The following is an 18,790-nucleotide window of genomic DNA, read 5'->3' as shown; positions in this document are numbered from 1 at the left end:
TGATTCAGAAATAAAGAAAATATATGATCCTTTCGCACATATTCTTATTTTCGCAATTCATCTGACAAACCCCAGTACATGCAGACTGGTCATAAGTCCCAAACGTCACGAAAATCATGTTGTAAATGCATTGTTCAATGTGATTTCATTATCTTTTTATTAAATAAAAGAGTTATTGAAATTATTTAAAGAAATAAATAAGATTTCTTTTCGCACGTATTTCTTCTTTTCGCGAAAAGAAATTCTTTTTGCACTTTAGTACTACCACCAGAACGAACTGGAACAGATGTAATTATCGGAAGATACGAAATGCTTGTACTCGGTAATATTTTATTTTTATTTTTTATTTTATTTTCTGACTGCATCATTAACGGATATTAAATTTAAGTAACCAAATGCATACTTGCTGGCTATAAAAAAATAAATTGGTATTAAATATAGATAATAAAGAATAATAGTAAACGTTTTAGCAGACATGGAAACTTAATTACAATTTTTGAAAAGAAACCAAGACGTTCTTGGACAAAAAAAGACGTTCCTTTTATTGTAATCTATAATAAAATGCTTTAAATTATGAGTATTACATTTGTTCCCGGAATAAATTGTAATAAATAATATCAAAAGTTCCCCAAATGCATTTACCTATAAATATTTAGATCCATGACTATACAGTTTAATACAATAAAAAATAATATCGAGAACAAACATCTTGTAAATATGAAAATTCCGATTCATTTCGGTCCGTTCCGCTGAATGCATTCGTTCTGGTCCGTTCCGTTCTTTAAACCACCCCGCACTGGCAAGCACGGGCCAGCTTTTTTTATTTTCATTTTGTTATGTTCCCAATTGTGACATCTGTATTTAGAAATTTAATTTTACATTAGGATTACAATGGCAACATTATTTGGAGTTGACCATAAAATGGTTGCTATTACCACAATTTGCCTCAGTGCAGGGGTATCCATTTACACAAGTTACAAGCTCTGGAAAGAGAGGAAGAGACAACGAGAGAAGAACTTGTATGAAACCGAGAAACTTGTCAGCGAATATCTTGTTTTCCATTATGGAAAGGATGCAGAAATTTTGAGTTATGATTTTGGCCCAAAAGATTCCCTACACTTTCCTAAGCGCTGCGCAGAACTGTGCACCAAGCATTTTAAGGATATGGTAATTTACTTCTTTACAGTATGATTCGTTTGGTTTGGTGTTGTATGATGTTGGAAAATATTTAGCCACAGGCACTTGATTCTGTTGAAACTAACGTATACACTCACCGTAATAACATGGTGAGCGTAGACATTAGTTTCCACAGAATCAAGTGTCAGTAGGGGTATGACATGGGAGGTAGCCGATATGGGCAGACCCTTTCATTTGTGAGTCTTGCACGATAACCGCTGAAAAAATGTTTGGATAATATTTATAATATTAATGTGATAACCCCAATTATGCACTGAAGTATACATATATTTACATATTCTCGGTGTGTATATATCGGTGTACACACAGGAAATATTATTTGATTATTTTTAACTAATAATAATATAAAGGAAAATAAGATGATTTATGTGATTTTGGTATGAATTATTTTATTCATGTTTACTGTATAGCTAAATTCAAGTAATGGCGTCACTCGGTCGTACTTGATTAGACAGATATAATAAACAGATTTGTAGTAATACATACACAGAATGAAAGTGAAAAGAATGAGTCCTATTTGCCGACGTTATATAATAGATTTACTTTAAATTTTTTATTATATATGAATTAAACTGACTTACATCGTCTAATCCAGAGATTACCTCCGTTCTGGAACGATCAGTCTTTATCATACCTTTTTTGTTCCGGAAGGAAACGATCAGCCGTTTATGATACCTGTCTAATAAAGTATGATTGACGAGTGTTATAACTAGGGAAAAAAAAGTAAAATAATTCATATCAAAATTGCTCCAATCATATTTTATTTTTTTCTGTATTACTGTTCAAACAAAAACAAATCACAGTTCTTGTGAGTAAATTGATGTGTTCCCAGTAACCGCTATTATTACGATGCTGGAGATGATGCATTTAATGAATTGCAGCATTTGCCTGTATTTACAAAAAAATGTGTGACATTTCATTCAGTACCCATTATTTTATTTTTATTGTGCTATAAAGCATGTTGATGATGGACCTTCACTGCACTACACAATGAGGTTACATAACTAGTTGGGTGACCAGGCGGCTGCGTGGTCTAAGGCACTCATCTTTTCAGATAACTGACTTTTTACCTCTGTCCACATGGGTTCAAGCTACAGACTTGGCCAACATAGTATGTGAGAAGGGATAGACATTGGTTATCCATGGGTCATTTGTTCTTCCCAGGATTTTCAGTGGTTCTTCCTCCACCAGATATACTGACTGACTTTTATAGCCTGTGGTGTTTAAAAATTGCATTAAAACCCAAAACAACAACATAACTGAACATCTGGATTTTTATCAGACTAGCACTGGCTTAGTGTGGAAAAGATAAAATATAATGCATATATTTATCAAACAAAGTCAAATTATAAAATTCTCAGATGGGTCTAAATAATGTGCAAAGCATTGAAATTTTACATCATGATGATCAGTGTGAAATTTTCAGTTTCTTAACTTTTGTACTTGATGCATAATTGTAATTTGCAGCACACTTTTGACATCAGCTACATTAGCAGTGTGACTTTATTGTGGTCAGTCTAGTACTGGAGTTATTACTCTCCTAAACTATCAGCAATGATAAAGATTGGAGTTTTCTTTGCAACTTTGCATCCTGTTTTTAGCTTTGATCATAGTTACCTTCCTTTATTAATTTGTTTTCTCTATAAATTTTTTTTTTTATTTTCCAATTTAGTTTGTTTGTTGCAAAACAACCATAGAGCTGGCAGAAACAAACAGGGGCAGTTGTGCAACCAGAATCACTCATACTTTTTTATTTGGCCTAAAATGCCAGATATCAATAATCAGATCCTTGTTATTTAATTATTCAATTTAGTTAATAATAATCTTTTTTAGGATGGAATTCCATCAAGAGCTTTTGACATCGGCTGTGCAGTTGGTCGCTCATCGTTTGAGTTGGCAAAGATATTTGACTCTGTAATTGGTCTAGACTACAGCCAGGCCTTTGTAGATGTATGTAACAAGCTGAAGGTCGATGGATGTATGCAGTATAATGTACTAGATGAGGGAGATTTGAGGACTTCACTGACTGCCAGAGTGGATGATGAGGTGGTATGTGATAAACAGATACACATTCAGTGTTAGTGCTTATCATTGGTTACAGTTTACAGTAAGATTTGTCTCTCTTTTTAACTCTGTTCATGGAAGTCACAAAGTGACAGGAATTGTAAGTAAAGTAACCTTCTTCTGAGGGATATTGAAAGATACTATGTCAGTAAAAACACACAAAGTGTTATGTTTGTTACTTTAACCAAGAATTAAAATAAAATGTAATGAATTCATTATCTCCATACATTTTATGTCAAGCCCATTTTGGTGTTAGCTCAATGTAGCCATATTTTGGCATCTGTGTGCATTGTCATTCATCTGTCCATAAATCCATCCATCCATCCATCCATCAACACCCTAGAGAAACCTTAATACTTAAGTTGTTTACTTTGCCTTTATTTTAATACTGTTTTATCCCACTTTCTCTGTAAATAACATCAATAAAACATGATTCCTTCTAAGAGGTTAAGGTCATTGATCCTGTATTATGTAGCATATATGAAAGTATGTGTGATTTGGACTTTTTGTGTAGCTTTAACAATTTTTCAGTCATATCGCTACGATGTCTGCAGTGTGACAGTTTATAGTGATGTCTAGCACTTGGGCATCATGCTGCAGACATGTAGCATGATGTCCCACCCAGACACATTATCCTGATACCAGGCCGACCAGTCCTAACACTAACTTCTTAATGCTGAGCGCCAAGCGAGGCAGCTGTTAGTACCATTTTTGTAAGTTTTTGGTATGACTCTGCGGGGGATTGAACCTACAAACTCCCACATCCAAGGTGGATGCTCTAACCACTAGGCTACCAGAGCGGTCTTATTACGTAGTTATAAAATTATATATATGATATATTTTATCACAAGGTGACTGACTCATATGGGAGGACACTTTAAGGTTCCCATGGGCAACATTATAATCAGTGACTGCAGTTAAAAAAACCTGACATATTTAATCTATCTGAAATGGCCTTACTTGCTGGATATGACTGGCAAACGAGCTGAATGACTCTCAGGCATTGGATGTAAGGTTCCCATAATTATCTCATGTATTTGTTTGGTAATTATACTATCCCTATGGTTTGAACACTCTTTAACAGCAAAACACAGGACAAAAGAGGTGTGAAAGCTTTGAATTATAAAAATATTATCATTGAACAATTGCCACCAAGTGTGTGCTATAGATACCACAGCAGTCCCTCACCATGTTCTTTTAATTTGTATTGTGTGGTTGTGTGCCAGCACATACTAGGTGTTTTGAACTATATATATATATATATATATATATATATATATATATATATATATATATATATATAGAGATAGATAGATAGATAGATAGATAGCCTAGGCCCTTATTAAAAAGAAGAAAGAAACTTGCAATAACAACTAGTTTTTATTATATTCCTTTAATATGCGTTTGAGGACCTGATCAAATAAAACTGTTCAGTAATGGCTGGAAATGTCTGTTAATTCATTGATATGTAGTAAATCTGCTTGTCATCAATTAATGGCAGTGGAATGGCATAAAATGCTGTCACCTGGTGGAATTCTATGGTATAGTTTTCAGAAAGAAAACTTATTTTTACAAATAACAATTTTAGAGAAAACTTATTAATCATTGAGGATAGGGGTGCATGATATTACCAGTATACCAGTTTACCATGTTATTTTGTTCTGGTGGTATGTACCCTAGTACTATAGCACTCAATTGGTATTATGGTAGTGACCATCAGTAAGGAATTGATGGAACTTGACAAGTAAGCTTATTATAAATTTAATGATATTTTAAGAATCTTTTCATTTCTTCTTTAATAAGTTTACTTGTAATGGTATATCTTCCTTGTAGATTCTCGCTTTTGTAATGTCTCTTGTGACTAGAGCGTGCTTCTTGGCACAATCAGAAGTAGTAACTGACATGTTATTGCCAGCCCTTATAACTAAGGGGAAATTACTCTGCCCGACCCCATATAGGTTGGCAGTCATCTTTTAGCTCCCTTAGCTAAAATTAGTATCTGTGAGGGCTGGATTTGTGAGGTAGTAGTAGTTCCCTAAAGTATTATGATTGGGTAAGTATTCTTGAAGAAACAGTTTTTACTAGGAAAAATTGGGTTTTCATGGAAAAATAATTAAAAAAATTAGTAACGTTTTTACAGAATTGTTGTATTTATCACAGATTAATGTTGACTTTCACAAAATAAAGTTATATTTATGAACCTTGAATCACACACATGACACTTGTCACATATGCCATCATGGTGCCTGAAAAATATGCACTCCAACGTTTGGAAGAAATTCGGTTAAAAAGTTGAGAAGAATGTCATTTTTTGCATAAAGTTATTTGATATTGTGTGCTAATGTTTTAAGAACATGTATTCCTTTGTAAGACTGAAATCATCCTTTTCAAGAGAGCTGCTTTTTCTGTTGAATTGTATGTAATTTCTGTCTTCCACTAAATATTTTCTTGTTTGTTGATTCAGTATGTTACGGTTATTTATGGGCCATCTGATGATTATTTTAACTGTGTATTGTGGGCCTTTTCTTTCTACAAGTACATGTACTGCCTCATACTGGATACTGTCGCACCTACTTTTTGTAGTCTTTTTACGGTACCTCAGTTCCCTTTTCTGTTAAGATTTGTTTTGTGTGTAATATAGACACTCGTGTACATCTGTTTATTTCTTCAGCTCTGGTCAGACAAATACAGGTCAGTGCTCTATACATGGTTTTTTCAGTCATGTCCTGTTTATGCATGTTCATGTAGGCGACACTTGAGTCATGATTATCTGCATTAATGTTCCATCATATTTAACAAGTATTTATTTGCTCTCATGGGTAGCCAATGCGACTTCACAAGATAGGTTCGGACTTCATTTTTTATATGTGTGCATGTCTTTATCCTCTTAGTAAATTCCTTGGATATATATAATTCCATCTATTCTGGTACATACATGTGAGTTTCATTTACCACAGTATCCTTAGCTTTTAATGCCATACTTCAATGATTCTACCTGTACAGACCGTCCTTGACCTCCCCTACAGGTAGCATTGTAACTGATATCTGCTATCACTTTTTTCCAGGTAACCATCATTTGGTATACTCTGCGTCCACAGGGTATTCAAACATCACATGTGCAGGCCCACAGGTTTATAATTCTCCATTGTGGAGGTGGTCTTGTCATAATATTTGTACCTGTATGCTTCATTGCTTTATTAGACTGTCTGTTATAAATTTCTGGGCCAACCTTTTAATGATTAACAGCGGTTTTGCTACGATTTTAAAATTAGGAGTCCAGGACTCCTATTTTTGGGGAAAAAGGAGGGACTCGAGCAAAGGTTGCAGTCCCCTACCAGAAGCATATTGGGCATACCTGAAGTGGCTAAATTTCCAGATGAGAAGAACCAGTGGTTGCCACGGAATTTAATTTTCTAACTTCATGGACATATAGCTGTTGTTTGTTCATTAGAGTGAGAGTGAATTATTTCAGGCCAAGGAAAGGTCCTATTTCAAGCACTAACCTAGGCATCATACACTTTCTTACATCTGGTTGTAATGCTCTATGCAAACTATCAGTTCTAGCCACTTTAGCACTTTTCTGAATCTCGTTACAATCTTCATCAATTTGCCGTTTAACCCACAATTTCTTATCCAGATTTGCAAACATCATTTTGTTTAACTCTCAGTATTTTCATGATTTTGAAGTCATACGCACTACTTATTTGGCTACACTTGGAAATGAACACAATAATGAAAGCTAAAGTTGTTTATTTGATGTACTCTTATACACATGTACATCACTGGGTCTTTTTGCCTCTGAATTCAGTCTTCGTAAATATCAGCACATTTTCCCACCATTCAGCAGCTATTTGAAGTCTTTGATCTTGCTGCCAAGCTATTGGATCATATTCTTCTGATGTACTCGTACAATGACAATGTGTACATCTGGGGAGGTGCTTACACCCACTGAATTTTTTCACATTTTCCGACTCAACAGGTGGTTGAAGCAGGACTGTCACAAAGTGCTGGTCATTGACATGCTCTGAAAGAGCACTGGCATCCAAGTCATCACAGGACATTTGTAGACCTGCTATTACAGACCTGCCAACACTTATGATTTTGCCATAAGTCTTATTAGCATTAAAATACAGACTAATGGCATGCTAGCAAAAACTACAGAAAGATTATAGTTGACACAAAATCCAGATAATTGGTTCATATGTGGTTTTTTTTTGATAAACTGCACCTATTTGTTCATGTGCAGTGTCTGCACGATCAATCTTTTGATTATATAATTTTTTTATGTAGCGTCTAGAAAGCAGTGCATGTTTAAGACAAAAGGGAAAATAAGCTTCTAGAAAAGTGTTAATAATCAACACAGAAGAATAAAAAGGAGTATTCAGATCCTTGTGAATAAAAGCTAGAAAGGACACAATTACGTTTATTGGACATTACGTGCCAATTGAATATGACTCGTGGGGGGAGATATGATTGCCATCATCATGTGAAATGGAAAAGAATTTTCAAGAATTATGTCAAGTTGAGAGATAGCAGCGAGCCATTGAGCTGCATAGGGTTTGGAATTAGAGTTTGTGGAACTGTACTAGTGTTAAATAAAGTCTATGCATGCTTTACAAACTTTTCAGTTGAACATAATGTATATCGTCGAAGCGTCAAACTTTTAATTATGCTTTCCAGTATTAGAGTAGCAGTTATTGATATTTTGTTACACCTTACTGAAAATTGGTCAGTCTTACAGATAAAATTCAACTGCCTTACTGAGATGGACTTGTCAGGGTTGGCAGGTCTGCCTCTACCTTGCCTCCTTGGGGTCCAACTTCATTCTTCTTGCAGAACAGCTAATAGCCTGGTCCTCACTCTTTCAACAGACATATGGGCAGGTTACCTGGACCAAATATACCATAAACCATCCCATCTAATGATCATGACAAAATCCTCTGATAGATGGATTATTCCCATTGCAACCAGCCTAGGCCATATACTTGGGGTCACAAAGTCCCAAACATCAATATTATAGACTCAATCACTAACAGCCTGGCTTCCAGTATGTCAAACCCAACTTTTACAGACGTGTTGGGACCAGTCTGACCCTCATACCACCTTGAGACACTCATTTAGTATTATGCCATGAATAGTTCCTCATACCTCAAAAGATGTCGCTTTGTAATTTCTCTAGGCTCTGCCATGAGTAGGGACTCTTACTCAGTGACTGTCTTGTAGTCATGGTTTCTAATTCAGGGCGTTCTATGAGTTAGTGAGTGACAGACTTTGTCCCTATTCACCAGCAAAGTCTCAAACATTACAGGGGACCTTAGCACATTCTCCAAAACTGCCCTCTATTATACATTATCCGATGGCATTGAAGATTCAGCCTTCTGAGTCTCCACTGAGGATGTTTTCCACCCCCATAGTTTAGTCCTCCTCCTCCTACTACATCAACAATCTGGACCAGAGCTCCAGCAGCTGTTTATCTTACAACAGAATGGAAGAGTCTGACTTCAATTACTCTTCTGTCTGGGAGAGTTACAGACATTCTGACATGTGGTTGTTGTTGGTTCTACCTTTGCCTCCCACCAGTCATGGAGGATAACCATGCCACAATTACGGACAAGATGGTTTTTGATGACACTCAGCAGTTAGTGAGCATATTGTTTGTTTGACATGAATGTTGGACTTTCGTCTCTATGGCTATCTTCCAACAGACGTAACAGCTTATCTTCTCCCACTCCAAATACCTCAGCCATGCATGAGGGTCTTGCATGTCAAGAATGGCCTAAATACTGAAAACAGCCACTCAACACACTTTGACCAATGCCGTAACCACAGCTGCAAGTACAATTGGTGGAACGCACCTAAGTACTCTCTGCCTGCACTTTTCCTGAAAGACCACTTTACTGCCAGACTAAGAACACAGCCTTTGTCCTCTAACCTTCTGTTTAATGTCCAGAAGGATGAAGTGTACAAACAAGCCATCAAGGAGACATATTCCCTCCCCCCACATGCCACAGTGTTGAGATAGGGATAGTATGAGGAATCAACAAAAGGCTCCAAGGGCCCCTCATTGGACTTTTCTTGGTCCCAAAGGCAAACAACACTATGTTTAGTGATTGGCCTAAGTGCCCTCAATCCATTTGAACATCGTCCATAAGGGAGACTTTGCCATCACTGTGGACTTAAACAGCGCATACCTTAATGTCTCTTTTCACAAGGTTCCCAGGACATTCCTGCAATTTGCCTACAACATCCTAAACCATTTCAGGGCAATCCCACTAGGGTTCAACATCGGTCTTCACTCTTTTGATAGAGTAATGGTGCATGTCCAGACTATTTTTGTAGCAGCAACATCAAGTTACATGGACAACATCCTGCAGCACCATCATTAAATTTGATCTAACAAGATGTGACAACCCTTGTTGCCAGTGGGGACTTCTTGTCAACCAGGAAAAATCTAACCTACTACCATCTCAACAGTTTGTTCGCCTAGGTACACAGGCAATGTATTTTGTCTCCCTCAGGATCGGACATTAAAATATGACTCATGGTAGCACCTTACATTTCATGAAATTCTATCCACACAGGAATTTCTTCACCTACTAGGCTTGCTCAACATGGCAGCTTCTTATGCACCCATTGCAACTGTTTCTTCTGCACAAATGGAGTCCTTAAGTTTGCCTACTGGACCATCCTCTCACCATCTGCATCCAATCAAGGCACCATCTGTGGAATTGGGGCAACATAACTGGGCCTCAACAGGTATACTTCTACAAGTATAACCATCCCAGATTACACTCTGTACCAATGCAAGTATGGAAGGCTGGGGAACCCACCTACTAACATCCTTTCAGGAAGCCAACATTGCTTGCTCTTCCCCAGGAATGATGTCTTCATATCAGTAATTTTGGAGATGATGGCCATTGTGAAAGCCTTTCACTGGTGGCAGGACTAATTGCATGGCAACAGAATTTTCATTCTATCCAAAAATGTTATAGTGATGACTTATCTCAATCGAGAAGGAGGAACCAAATCATACAGTGGTGACTTATCTCCAGTGACAAGGGGGATCCAAGTTGCCAGACCTTTATGTCATGGTGTGGGACTTTCTAAATGGTGTTGTCAACAAAAACTCCTGATGTTCGCCATATCCTGGGATGCCTCAATGTACTGGCTAACTCTTTGTCACAGAACAATCAACTAATGCAGACACAATGGTCACTCCATCCTTCAGTTTTCACTCTGTTCTATACATGATGGGACCAGCTGTTGGGGGACCTGTTTGCAACAAGGTGGAATGCCAAACTCCCATCATTTGTCTCTCCCATTCTGGAACCGAAAGCTTGGGCAGTCAATGCCCTATTAGTGGATTTAATGTTTGGTTTTATGTGTGTGTATGTGCAAGTGCATATGTGTGTGCACGTATGTTTGTGTGTGTGGAACTTGTCTATAAAGGACATTAAAGAAACAAACAAAAAAATCTTTTTGGGAGTCAGATTTCCTCCATATAGAGGTTGAATATATAAAAGAAATGAGGAAATGGCAATCATAAACACTGTATGCATGAACCTTGTTTTTGAGATATCAGTAAAGACAAGTTTCATTGTATTCATTTCAGGATAGGTCCAAGACTAAATTTATTAAAGGTGATGCATGCAGTCTTCCCACTGACTTGGGTCAGTTTGGTTGTGTCCTAGCAGCTAACCTTATTTGCAGGCTTCATTCCCCAATGGATTTCCTTGAGCGTCTACCAGGACTTGTTGCTTCAGGAGGCATTCTTGTAATTACCTCCCCTTACACATGGATGGAGCAATTTACGGACAAGGTACTTGACTACAATACTACACTGTTAATTTTCATCTTTTTAAAGATGAACCAATTATAAACATAAATTTTAGTTCAATTAATTATTAGATTTATTATTTACCAAATTTATATTAGTGTAATTAGATGATCATAATTACAGTGGTCCCCCTCTTATATGGCCACCACTTCTGCACTGGTTAAGTTGAACTTATAAAACTGGTGGCCTTTCCAGGGGGAGGGGGGGCTATATTTATAAGATGTGTATGTAAATGTGTATGTAGCAGGAAAGCTACATATAACTTAAAGCAGCTAATATCTTCATTTAAAAGTAGCATTAATTATTAAAATGTTCTTCTTGTCTTAAAAATAGAGTTATTTCAAGGTAACAGAAATTAATAGTACTTATTCTCACGCGTGGAATGTAAATTGGATATGTTGGCATGCACATTATAAAACCATTCAAAAACGTTTTTTAAATCTTGGTACATACATTGTTTCATATTTATTTTCCTGCTGATTCAGAATATTCTCCTTATCTTTAATGATCTTTGTTTATTTGAATCTTGCCCCCCCAAAAATCTTTCGGCAGGTGAACTCTCCCCAATGTCATCAAGTGGAATAACTTTTACTTTTCCTTCTGAAGTATTATTTCTTCATTTACAGGATGACATGTTAATGGTTTGTAATGATTTATTCCTGTGTTGCTAATTGTACAATACTGCAGTTTAATTTTGCAGACAAATCTTACGCAAATGAAAAACCTTATTATAAAGGAAGTGATACATGTACTGTCACATCATTTTTCGATCTTTGTCTGGTACCCCGTTTTATTCAAGGTTAATTGTTTCTGTGTGTGTGTGTGTTAATTCACAAAATCTATTTTTAGCCTACCTGACCATGTTATGATCTTGACAATTACGTCTGTCATAATCATCAGTTTAAAAAAAATCCACTGTGATAAGCCCAAAGCTCTATCAAAACATTGTTGACCCCAATTCTATCTGACCATGTTATGATCTTGACATTTACGTCCAGTCGTAATCATCAATTAAAAAACAAAACAACACCTCTTTCAGTAACAAAAACCTGTCATCCAGAAACAGTCATAGGGAAAGATAATTGGATTACTTACCTTGCTATATTTAAATACTGGTTCTGGATACATATTAATTATAAAATGTGGCCGCTTGTGAGGGGTAAATTTTACATTTGTGCACTAATATGTTGGTTGCTGGTCACATTAGAGGGGTGGCTTTTCTTGAGGGTTAATTTTTAACACAAACTCATTGGTGCCAAGGGATTCTGACCGCAATGAGTGGGTGGCCGTTGGTCAGGGGGGTCGTTCCTGAGGGGGACGACTGTAGCTAATTGATTACACTATTCATATTTGCCTAGATAATGCAATATAACCATAATTGATCATTTGGTTTGTTACTAAATGGCAAGGGAAAAGTAATTTTTACTCAGTTTGTTACATCTGTTTTAACAGTTAAAGAATAACCTGAAAGAATTGTTAAAATTCTTCATTAAATGTGTGCTTGTATTTGTTGAAACCTTCTTTAATTCAAAATGTTGTAATTTTTAGAGTAAATGGATTGGTGGCTACTATGACAAGGAGAAGAGGCCAGTCAGTGGATTTCAGGCTCTGCAGAAGAAATTGGGACCTGATTTCGATCTTATAGAGGAGAAAAACATGCCTTTTTTCATCCGAGAGACTGCTCACAAAAATCAGTGGACAGTTGCTCATGCCACTGTTTGGAGACGAAAGTCATAGAATGGTTCAAGTAGTGGTTTTTCAAATATTTTGAATCACATGTTAATATGACCTTTTCTACTCAGCTTTTTTTTGTGCAATTACTTGATGTTTGCCATTCAAGTAAAGCTTTATTTACTGTATATATTCACTTATAAAATGAGTCCAACTGCAAACTGCACAAATCCATATCGGCCATCACATAATGCACCAGCAGATCTGGGTCTGTGCAGTTTGTTAGGGGTAATCATTACAACAAGCAAGATAGACCCTGGTCTACAGGCAGTTTATGTTATGGCAGATCAGGATCTTTGTTGTTTGCAGTTTGACTTGACTTGTAAGCAAGTAAATATGGTATTAAATAAACAAACTGTAAAAAAAATATTGTTCACAGCTTTTCCAAGACACCAGATTTAAATGTCCTAGCATACTATCATCATTTTACATTTTTGTGTACATTTTGATATAAAATTATATGTCCACTTTTTTCATAGACCTTTTGCTATATGTGGCTATGTCTTGATGACAAATAAAGAATGTTTTTTTGAACTTCTATCTTCATTGAATTAGTCAAGTTATTACAGTACTAACCTTGATAACTTGAGCATCACATGCTTGGATGTTTCTCGTAACTTGGAAGTTTTTCTTTTCTTCCTGAGACATACACATCAGATATTTAAACAGAAAATTTTGACTCCTAGAGGTTTTGAATATGAATTGTTGTTGTTGTTGTTGTTGTAGGGTTTAACGCCATTTTTCAGCACACGATAGGCTATACATGGCCGCCAGTATTAATGGTGGAGGAAGAACCCGGGAAATCCCCAGAAAGAACCACCGACCCTTGAGAAGCTACTGGCAAGCTTTTTCACATACCCACATTAGCCGAATCCGAGACTCGAACCCACGCAGACAGAGGTGAGATGGCAGTGATCTGTGACAGAGAGCGCTTTAGACCACTTGGCCACTCGGGGCCCCCGAATATGAATTGTATTTCACTGTATAAAAAATCTACCTCCGAGTTGTCAAGAGGAACAGATAGATGAGAAGGCAGGTTCAAGATACAAGCCATGTTGGATGTTTTTCTTATTTAAAAGCATTCATGAGTATCATAAACATTAAGCTGTTACCATGCTACCATATAAAGAATACCGGGTATATTCATTAGAGTGATCTCCCTTAATGAGGTTACCTTGTCTGAAAATTCATGAAATTCTTTATTTAGTAAAAACCTGAGAAATTCTTCTGTTTACTGGTCACTTGTTATTTTCATTTAGTCAAATGAAATGAAGTCCTAGGTTTCTGTAGTTTTAATTCTGATTTCATTTTCACTGAATTCACGGCACCCTCAGATCTGAGAAAACACATTACAGTAAACCATCTTTATTGCATACCTTCTTGCTACATAAACATGTATGGTATAGAATATTCTTAACTTAAAAAGTTATGTCAACATGTTATTTATAACTTAAAATAATGGACAAAAGTTAGTCAAATAAGCATCCTGTTTAGACATGACCATTATCTTCAAATACAATCAACAATCTGGATAAAAATTAGTCAAATAAGCATCCTATTTAGACATGACCATTATCTTCAAATACAATCAACAATCTGGATAAATGTTAAGCACAGAATTTAGATACACATATATAGTAGTGTGAAATTACATTTTAAGTTGTTTTGTGAGCACAAGCTTGTGCGAAAATGTGTGAAAGATCATACTTAAGTATCTTTGGCTTTGTAAGTGCTGGACTTGTTTAATTCAACAATATCAGAATTTTTACCTGACAAACATCTGTGTACCATCAGACTGATTGACACGATATTGAGTCGTTAGGTTTGTTCGAAAATTGGTGAAGTGTGAGATTAGTACTCTGCTGTAATTAATGCTTTGTAGTATCTTCTTTATTTTCAGTAATTATTGTAATTCTATATAAATGTAATATTATCAAAGACACATTCAAGTAAAAAAAAACAATCATTATTAAATATCCCCTTATGCCCACCTTTCGACACATGTGATCAGACTTGGCATTGGATCAGACTTTGATGCTGGATCAGACTTGGCATTGGATCAGACTTTTACACTGGATCAGACTTGGCATCAGATCAGACTTTGATGCAGGATCAGACATGGCATTGGATTAGAATTATCAAAATTGTCTCTTGATTGACAAACTATTTTCATAAGTTAGTCTTATCTGATTTTTGTATTTGTTTTTGTGCTATCAAAAAGTTATTTGGCAGTTTCTAACCTTGCCTGGTTTCTCTGAAGGGGATATGATGGCAGATTAATTGTTGACAAGTGTCCATTCTGAATTGTTTGTGATACTTGTAATGAGTATTTATACAGAGGAAATCATTGACAATGAAGCAAATAGGAAACATTTTCCCTTGGGTGAGAGTAAAGGAGCTGAACAATGTCTGACACCGGACAGTGATGGACAGTTTGACTACTGTGTATTGTCTTATGTGATGTTCATTGCAGGCGAGAAAAAATGCTCTTTTCACCATACAGAGATCTGAATTTATAAAGAAATGAGTAAGCTAATAAATAATGCATCGTTAGGGGTGCAAAGCAAAATGATTTAATTTAAATAACAAAAAGTATTGATTACTCCAAAGACAAACTCATAGATTTAATCTATAAGAACAAAACTATGAAAGATTTTGCAATCAACGAGATGTACAATAAATTACAAGCTGAAACAGGTACAGAAGAATATGCTGGTTGATAAGTGGTTACAAGAATCAGTATGATACAAGGGAGGATTGATGAAATAAAACCATGAAACAATTGAGAAAATATTGAACTGATTTGGATCAAAAGTCTATAACTCAATTGGTTAAATAGACTCTTGCATTAAGGAGAGCTCTGATGCAGTTAATACTGAAATGAGCAGCAATTAAAAACTAAATCTAAAAGAAAATGAGCCTAAAAAGTACTGCCCTAGGTGGAAAATGGATGAAATGAAAAAGGAAATATATAAAACAATGATGTTGGACCTAGACTGCTTTGTAGAGGATTGGGTGTTTCCTGATAGCATTTTTTTATAAAAATGTCGGAGAAAGAAAACTGGTCAAAGTATTGAAGGTGGTATTGTCAAGCCTGAAAAAATTAGTTTTCCCTATTTTAATAACTGCTCAAGATAGTATAATTTAGTCTAATTAGGTTGATTTTTTTTAGTACATAATAATAATAATAATGAGGACTTTGTATAGCGCCTAATCTTTAGAAGCTCTAAGCATTTTACAACATTAGACAACACCTATAAGATAAAAAACGTATAATAATATTATTACAAAAACAAACACCATGCAATTAGAAAAACATTAAAAAAATAGTTCATTTTTGCTTAGCTGTGTGCTTAGATAATATAGTTTTTAGTTACAATATCCAGAGAAATTATATATATATATCTTTTTGTATATAAACAATTTACCTCCTAAGTCCAGGAAGTGGCAATGACTAATTGGTGTTGGCAGTTTTTTGAAAGGTACACATCTGAAGTAAGGCCAAGCTGTATGCTCTATAACCCATATTACACCCATCAGTCATACACCAGAATAAAAGGAATTAAGATCTTTGAAGATTGTTAAAGGTTTGCAAGGTCTGTTTTAAATAGCTTGTATAACCAGTATGGAAAACCAGGGAAATTATTTCTCTTTAAAAAAAATCTAACCCTGCAAAATAGGAAATGTAGAGTACCATCAGTGTCTCTACAAAAATAACTACACAAGTAGTTTTCATTGGAGGATAAATAGCTAAATATCTCTATAAAAATTACTACATAAGCGTTTTGATTGGAGGATAAATAATTAATGGCCCAGCATTTGCAGGAAGAAATTATTTATTCAAGTGTTTTGATCTTAATATAGTTGCTGATAACAAAATTACACACGCTGACCAATAGAATAGAACGATTAGAAAACCTGCAGAATTCATTAAAAACAGAATAAAGACATGACTAAGTGAATGAAAGATTAAGAGGACAGACTCCTTACTTAAACAACCTGGATGGCGTGTTGTCTCTATATGCATATACTCGCAATTACGATGATTTAAATAATTATGATAATAACATCGGTGATGCACGCAGCTAAGCTGCCTCGAGAAAGCCAAGGATAATCAGTCTGAACATGGAAGATTTACAACAGATCGCTGCCCTCATCAGAGATACATGGATTTGTTTGAAAGTATACTTTCAACAAGACTTCGAACTACTCCACTTGAAATAAAAGTGAAGATACATGTTGTCTGGTAAGAGGAAAAACATGGTTCCATAATGTACGCAGCCTCAAAGAAAAGGAACCCCTCAGACAGGAAAATGCAGAGACAAAAGTGAAGATATCTGTTTTCAATGTATCAGTGTTAAGAAGATGTTTCCTAGAGAAAACCTCAATAAGAATCTTTCTAAAAACCACTCAGGATTCTCCTACCTCTTAATTGCACACAGTTTGGAATACTAAATGTACATTATCAAAGCAGTTTTTTAATACATTATCTGAAGAAAAAGTTTCTTGACAGGTCGGACCATTTTTTAGAGTATTCAAGATGATTTTTTTGCAAATAACGGTAACAATAATATGCAGAATATTGCGCAAAGCCGTCTCACACTGAAATGGAACAAATAAAAAATACAAGTTTTTCTGAAGTGCTCATTTCAAATCATATAATTAAAAAACGAATATACACTCTAGGACTCCTGTAGAACTTTATGTATGCAGATTCTGTTACATATAGCATTATGAGACATTTGAGCCTTCTATGGGACCGATATTTTTATAAAAATCGTGGAAGACCATTGCCCTCTGTGGGAAATGAAATGTTAACTTTGGCATTTTTATAGGCCGTTTCCTTGCTGAAAAATTGATGGACTGCTATGGGAAATGTTAAAAGTTTTTGATACAATCCAACACTAACTTTAATATAATATCCAACACATTCGCTTTTATTGATATGCAACACAACACTTTTAAATATACTATCCAGTCACCATTGCCTTTGTTTATATATACTATCCAACACACCACTATTGATATGCTGTTCAATTTACACCAAACTATCCAACGAAATGGGTAGGTATGGTTTATACACACTATATACTTAGGTACATACAAACATACTATCACATGCAAGTAACGGTAGGAGTGTTTATATGCATAATATATCCAACCAAACGTAATATTACACATAAGAGTGGAAAGTTTAAAGTTTTAGTTGGGCTGTGAACATAGACGTAAACATGCACTAACATAAACACATATATCAGCAAAGTTTTGAGTAGTATCTCTCTTTTATAGAGATTTGAGTTGTCCTGAGAGAGATAGTCGGAATTGTTAACCAAAGAAGGGTGTTAACATATCACACATTTTCACAAACTTCTCACAGCTAAGAGTGTTTACCTTGATCAAATCATTTTGAATGATGATGAAATGTGAAGTGTTTGCACATGTTCATGCCAGTGATTTTCAAAAGGACATGAATGAGCCTGACCCAACATCTCCAATACAAGACCATGAAGTAAAAAATAAATTTGTTCAGTAGCACCTGATGATTATTGTCATATTCAAGAGACCGCAAAAGTGATTTGTAGAAAATTTTGAACGACAGTTTACACACACACACACACACACACACATGGAACAATTGAAAAAGTTCCACCAGATAAAGCAGTAGGTTTCAGTAGAGACTAATGAGAACCATTATTAGTGACACTGAAATGACAAGTGTCAAGCTAAAAATGACAATTGTTTTAGACTATCCATCGCTCATGATGGATCAAGTTTAGTAAACATACAGAATTAGCTTCTTCAAAAATTGTTGACAAAATTCAACACGTCAAACGATCCAAAAACAAGTTTGCCATGATCGATGTTAAAGTCACTCTTCACATGACTCACATTTCACCTAGCCATCAGATGATGAAACGTTTTGTCGGTATATGAACTTCTTAGTACCAAACGAAATGGTTG

The 18,790-nt window shown here is 35.5% G+C and overlaps 1 protein-coding gene across 2 annotated transcripts; it reads left to right on the top strand.

Moving 5' to 3' along the window:
* Positions 1–780: 780 nt before the first annotated feature.
* LOC149805710 (uncharacterized) lies at positions 781–13,363 on the top strand. 2 transcript variants are annotated; one of them, XM_089950384.1, is made up of 4 exons: positions 781–1,167; positions 3,031–3,243; positions 10,874–11,080; positions 12,647–13,363. In XM_089950384.1, exons 1-4 carry the CDS (start codon positions 892–894, stop codon positions 12,833–12,835), a joined length of 885 nt encoding a protein of 294 aa, XP_089806510.1. In that variant the 5' UTR covers positions 781–891; the 3' UTR covers positions 12,836–13,363. The 2 variants fall into 2 exon arrangements, with proteins under 2 accessions (XP_089806510.1, XP_089806509.1); XM_089950383.1 differs by having other exon boundaries at positions 782–1,167; positions 3,031–3,246.
* The last annotated feature ends 5,427 nt before the right edge of the window (positions 13,364–18,790 follow it).

This window comes from Sinohyriopsis cumingii, chromosome 2, assembly GCF_028554795.1.
Source record: "Sinohyriopsis cumingii isolate HCF-2022 chromosome 2, ASM2855479v2, whole genome shotgun sequence".
In the NCBI taxonomy this organism is placed as follows: Eukaryota; Metazoa; Mollusca; class Bivalvia; order Unionida; family Unionidae; genus Sinohyriopsis; species Sinohyriopsis cumingii.
The sequence above is the reverse complement of the archived record's forward strand: the minus strand, read 5'-3'. Positions and strand labels throughout refer to the sequence as shown.

Coding starts and splice junctions, on each gene's coding strand:
- LOC149805710 (XM_089950383.1), top strand. CDS start 892: ATGGCAACATTATTTGGAGTTGACCATAAAATGGTTGCTATTACCACA. Junction 1,168..3,030: donor CCAAGCATTTTAAGGATATG/GTAATTTACTTC, acceptor AATCTTTTTTAG/GATGGAATTCCATCAAGAGC. Junction 11,081..12,646: donor TGGAGCAATTTACGGACAAG/GTACTTGACTAC, acceptor TGTAATTTTTAG/AGTAAATGGATTGGTGGCTA.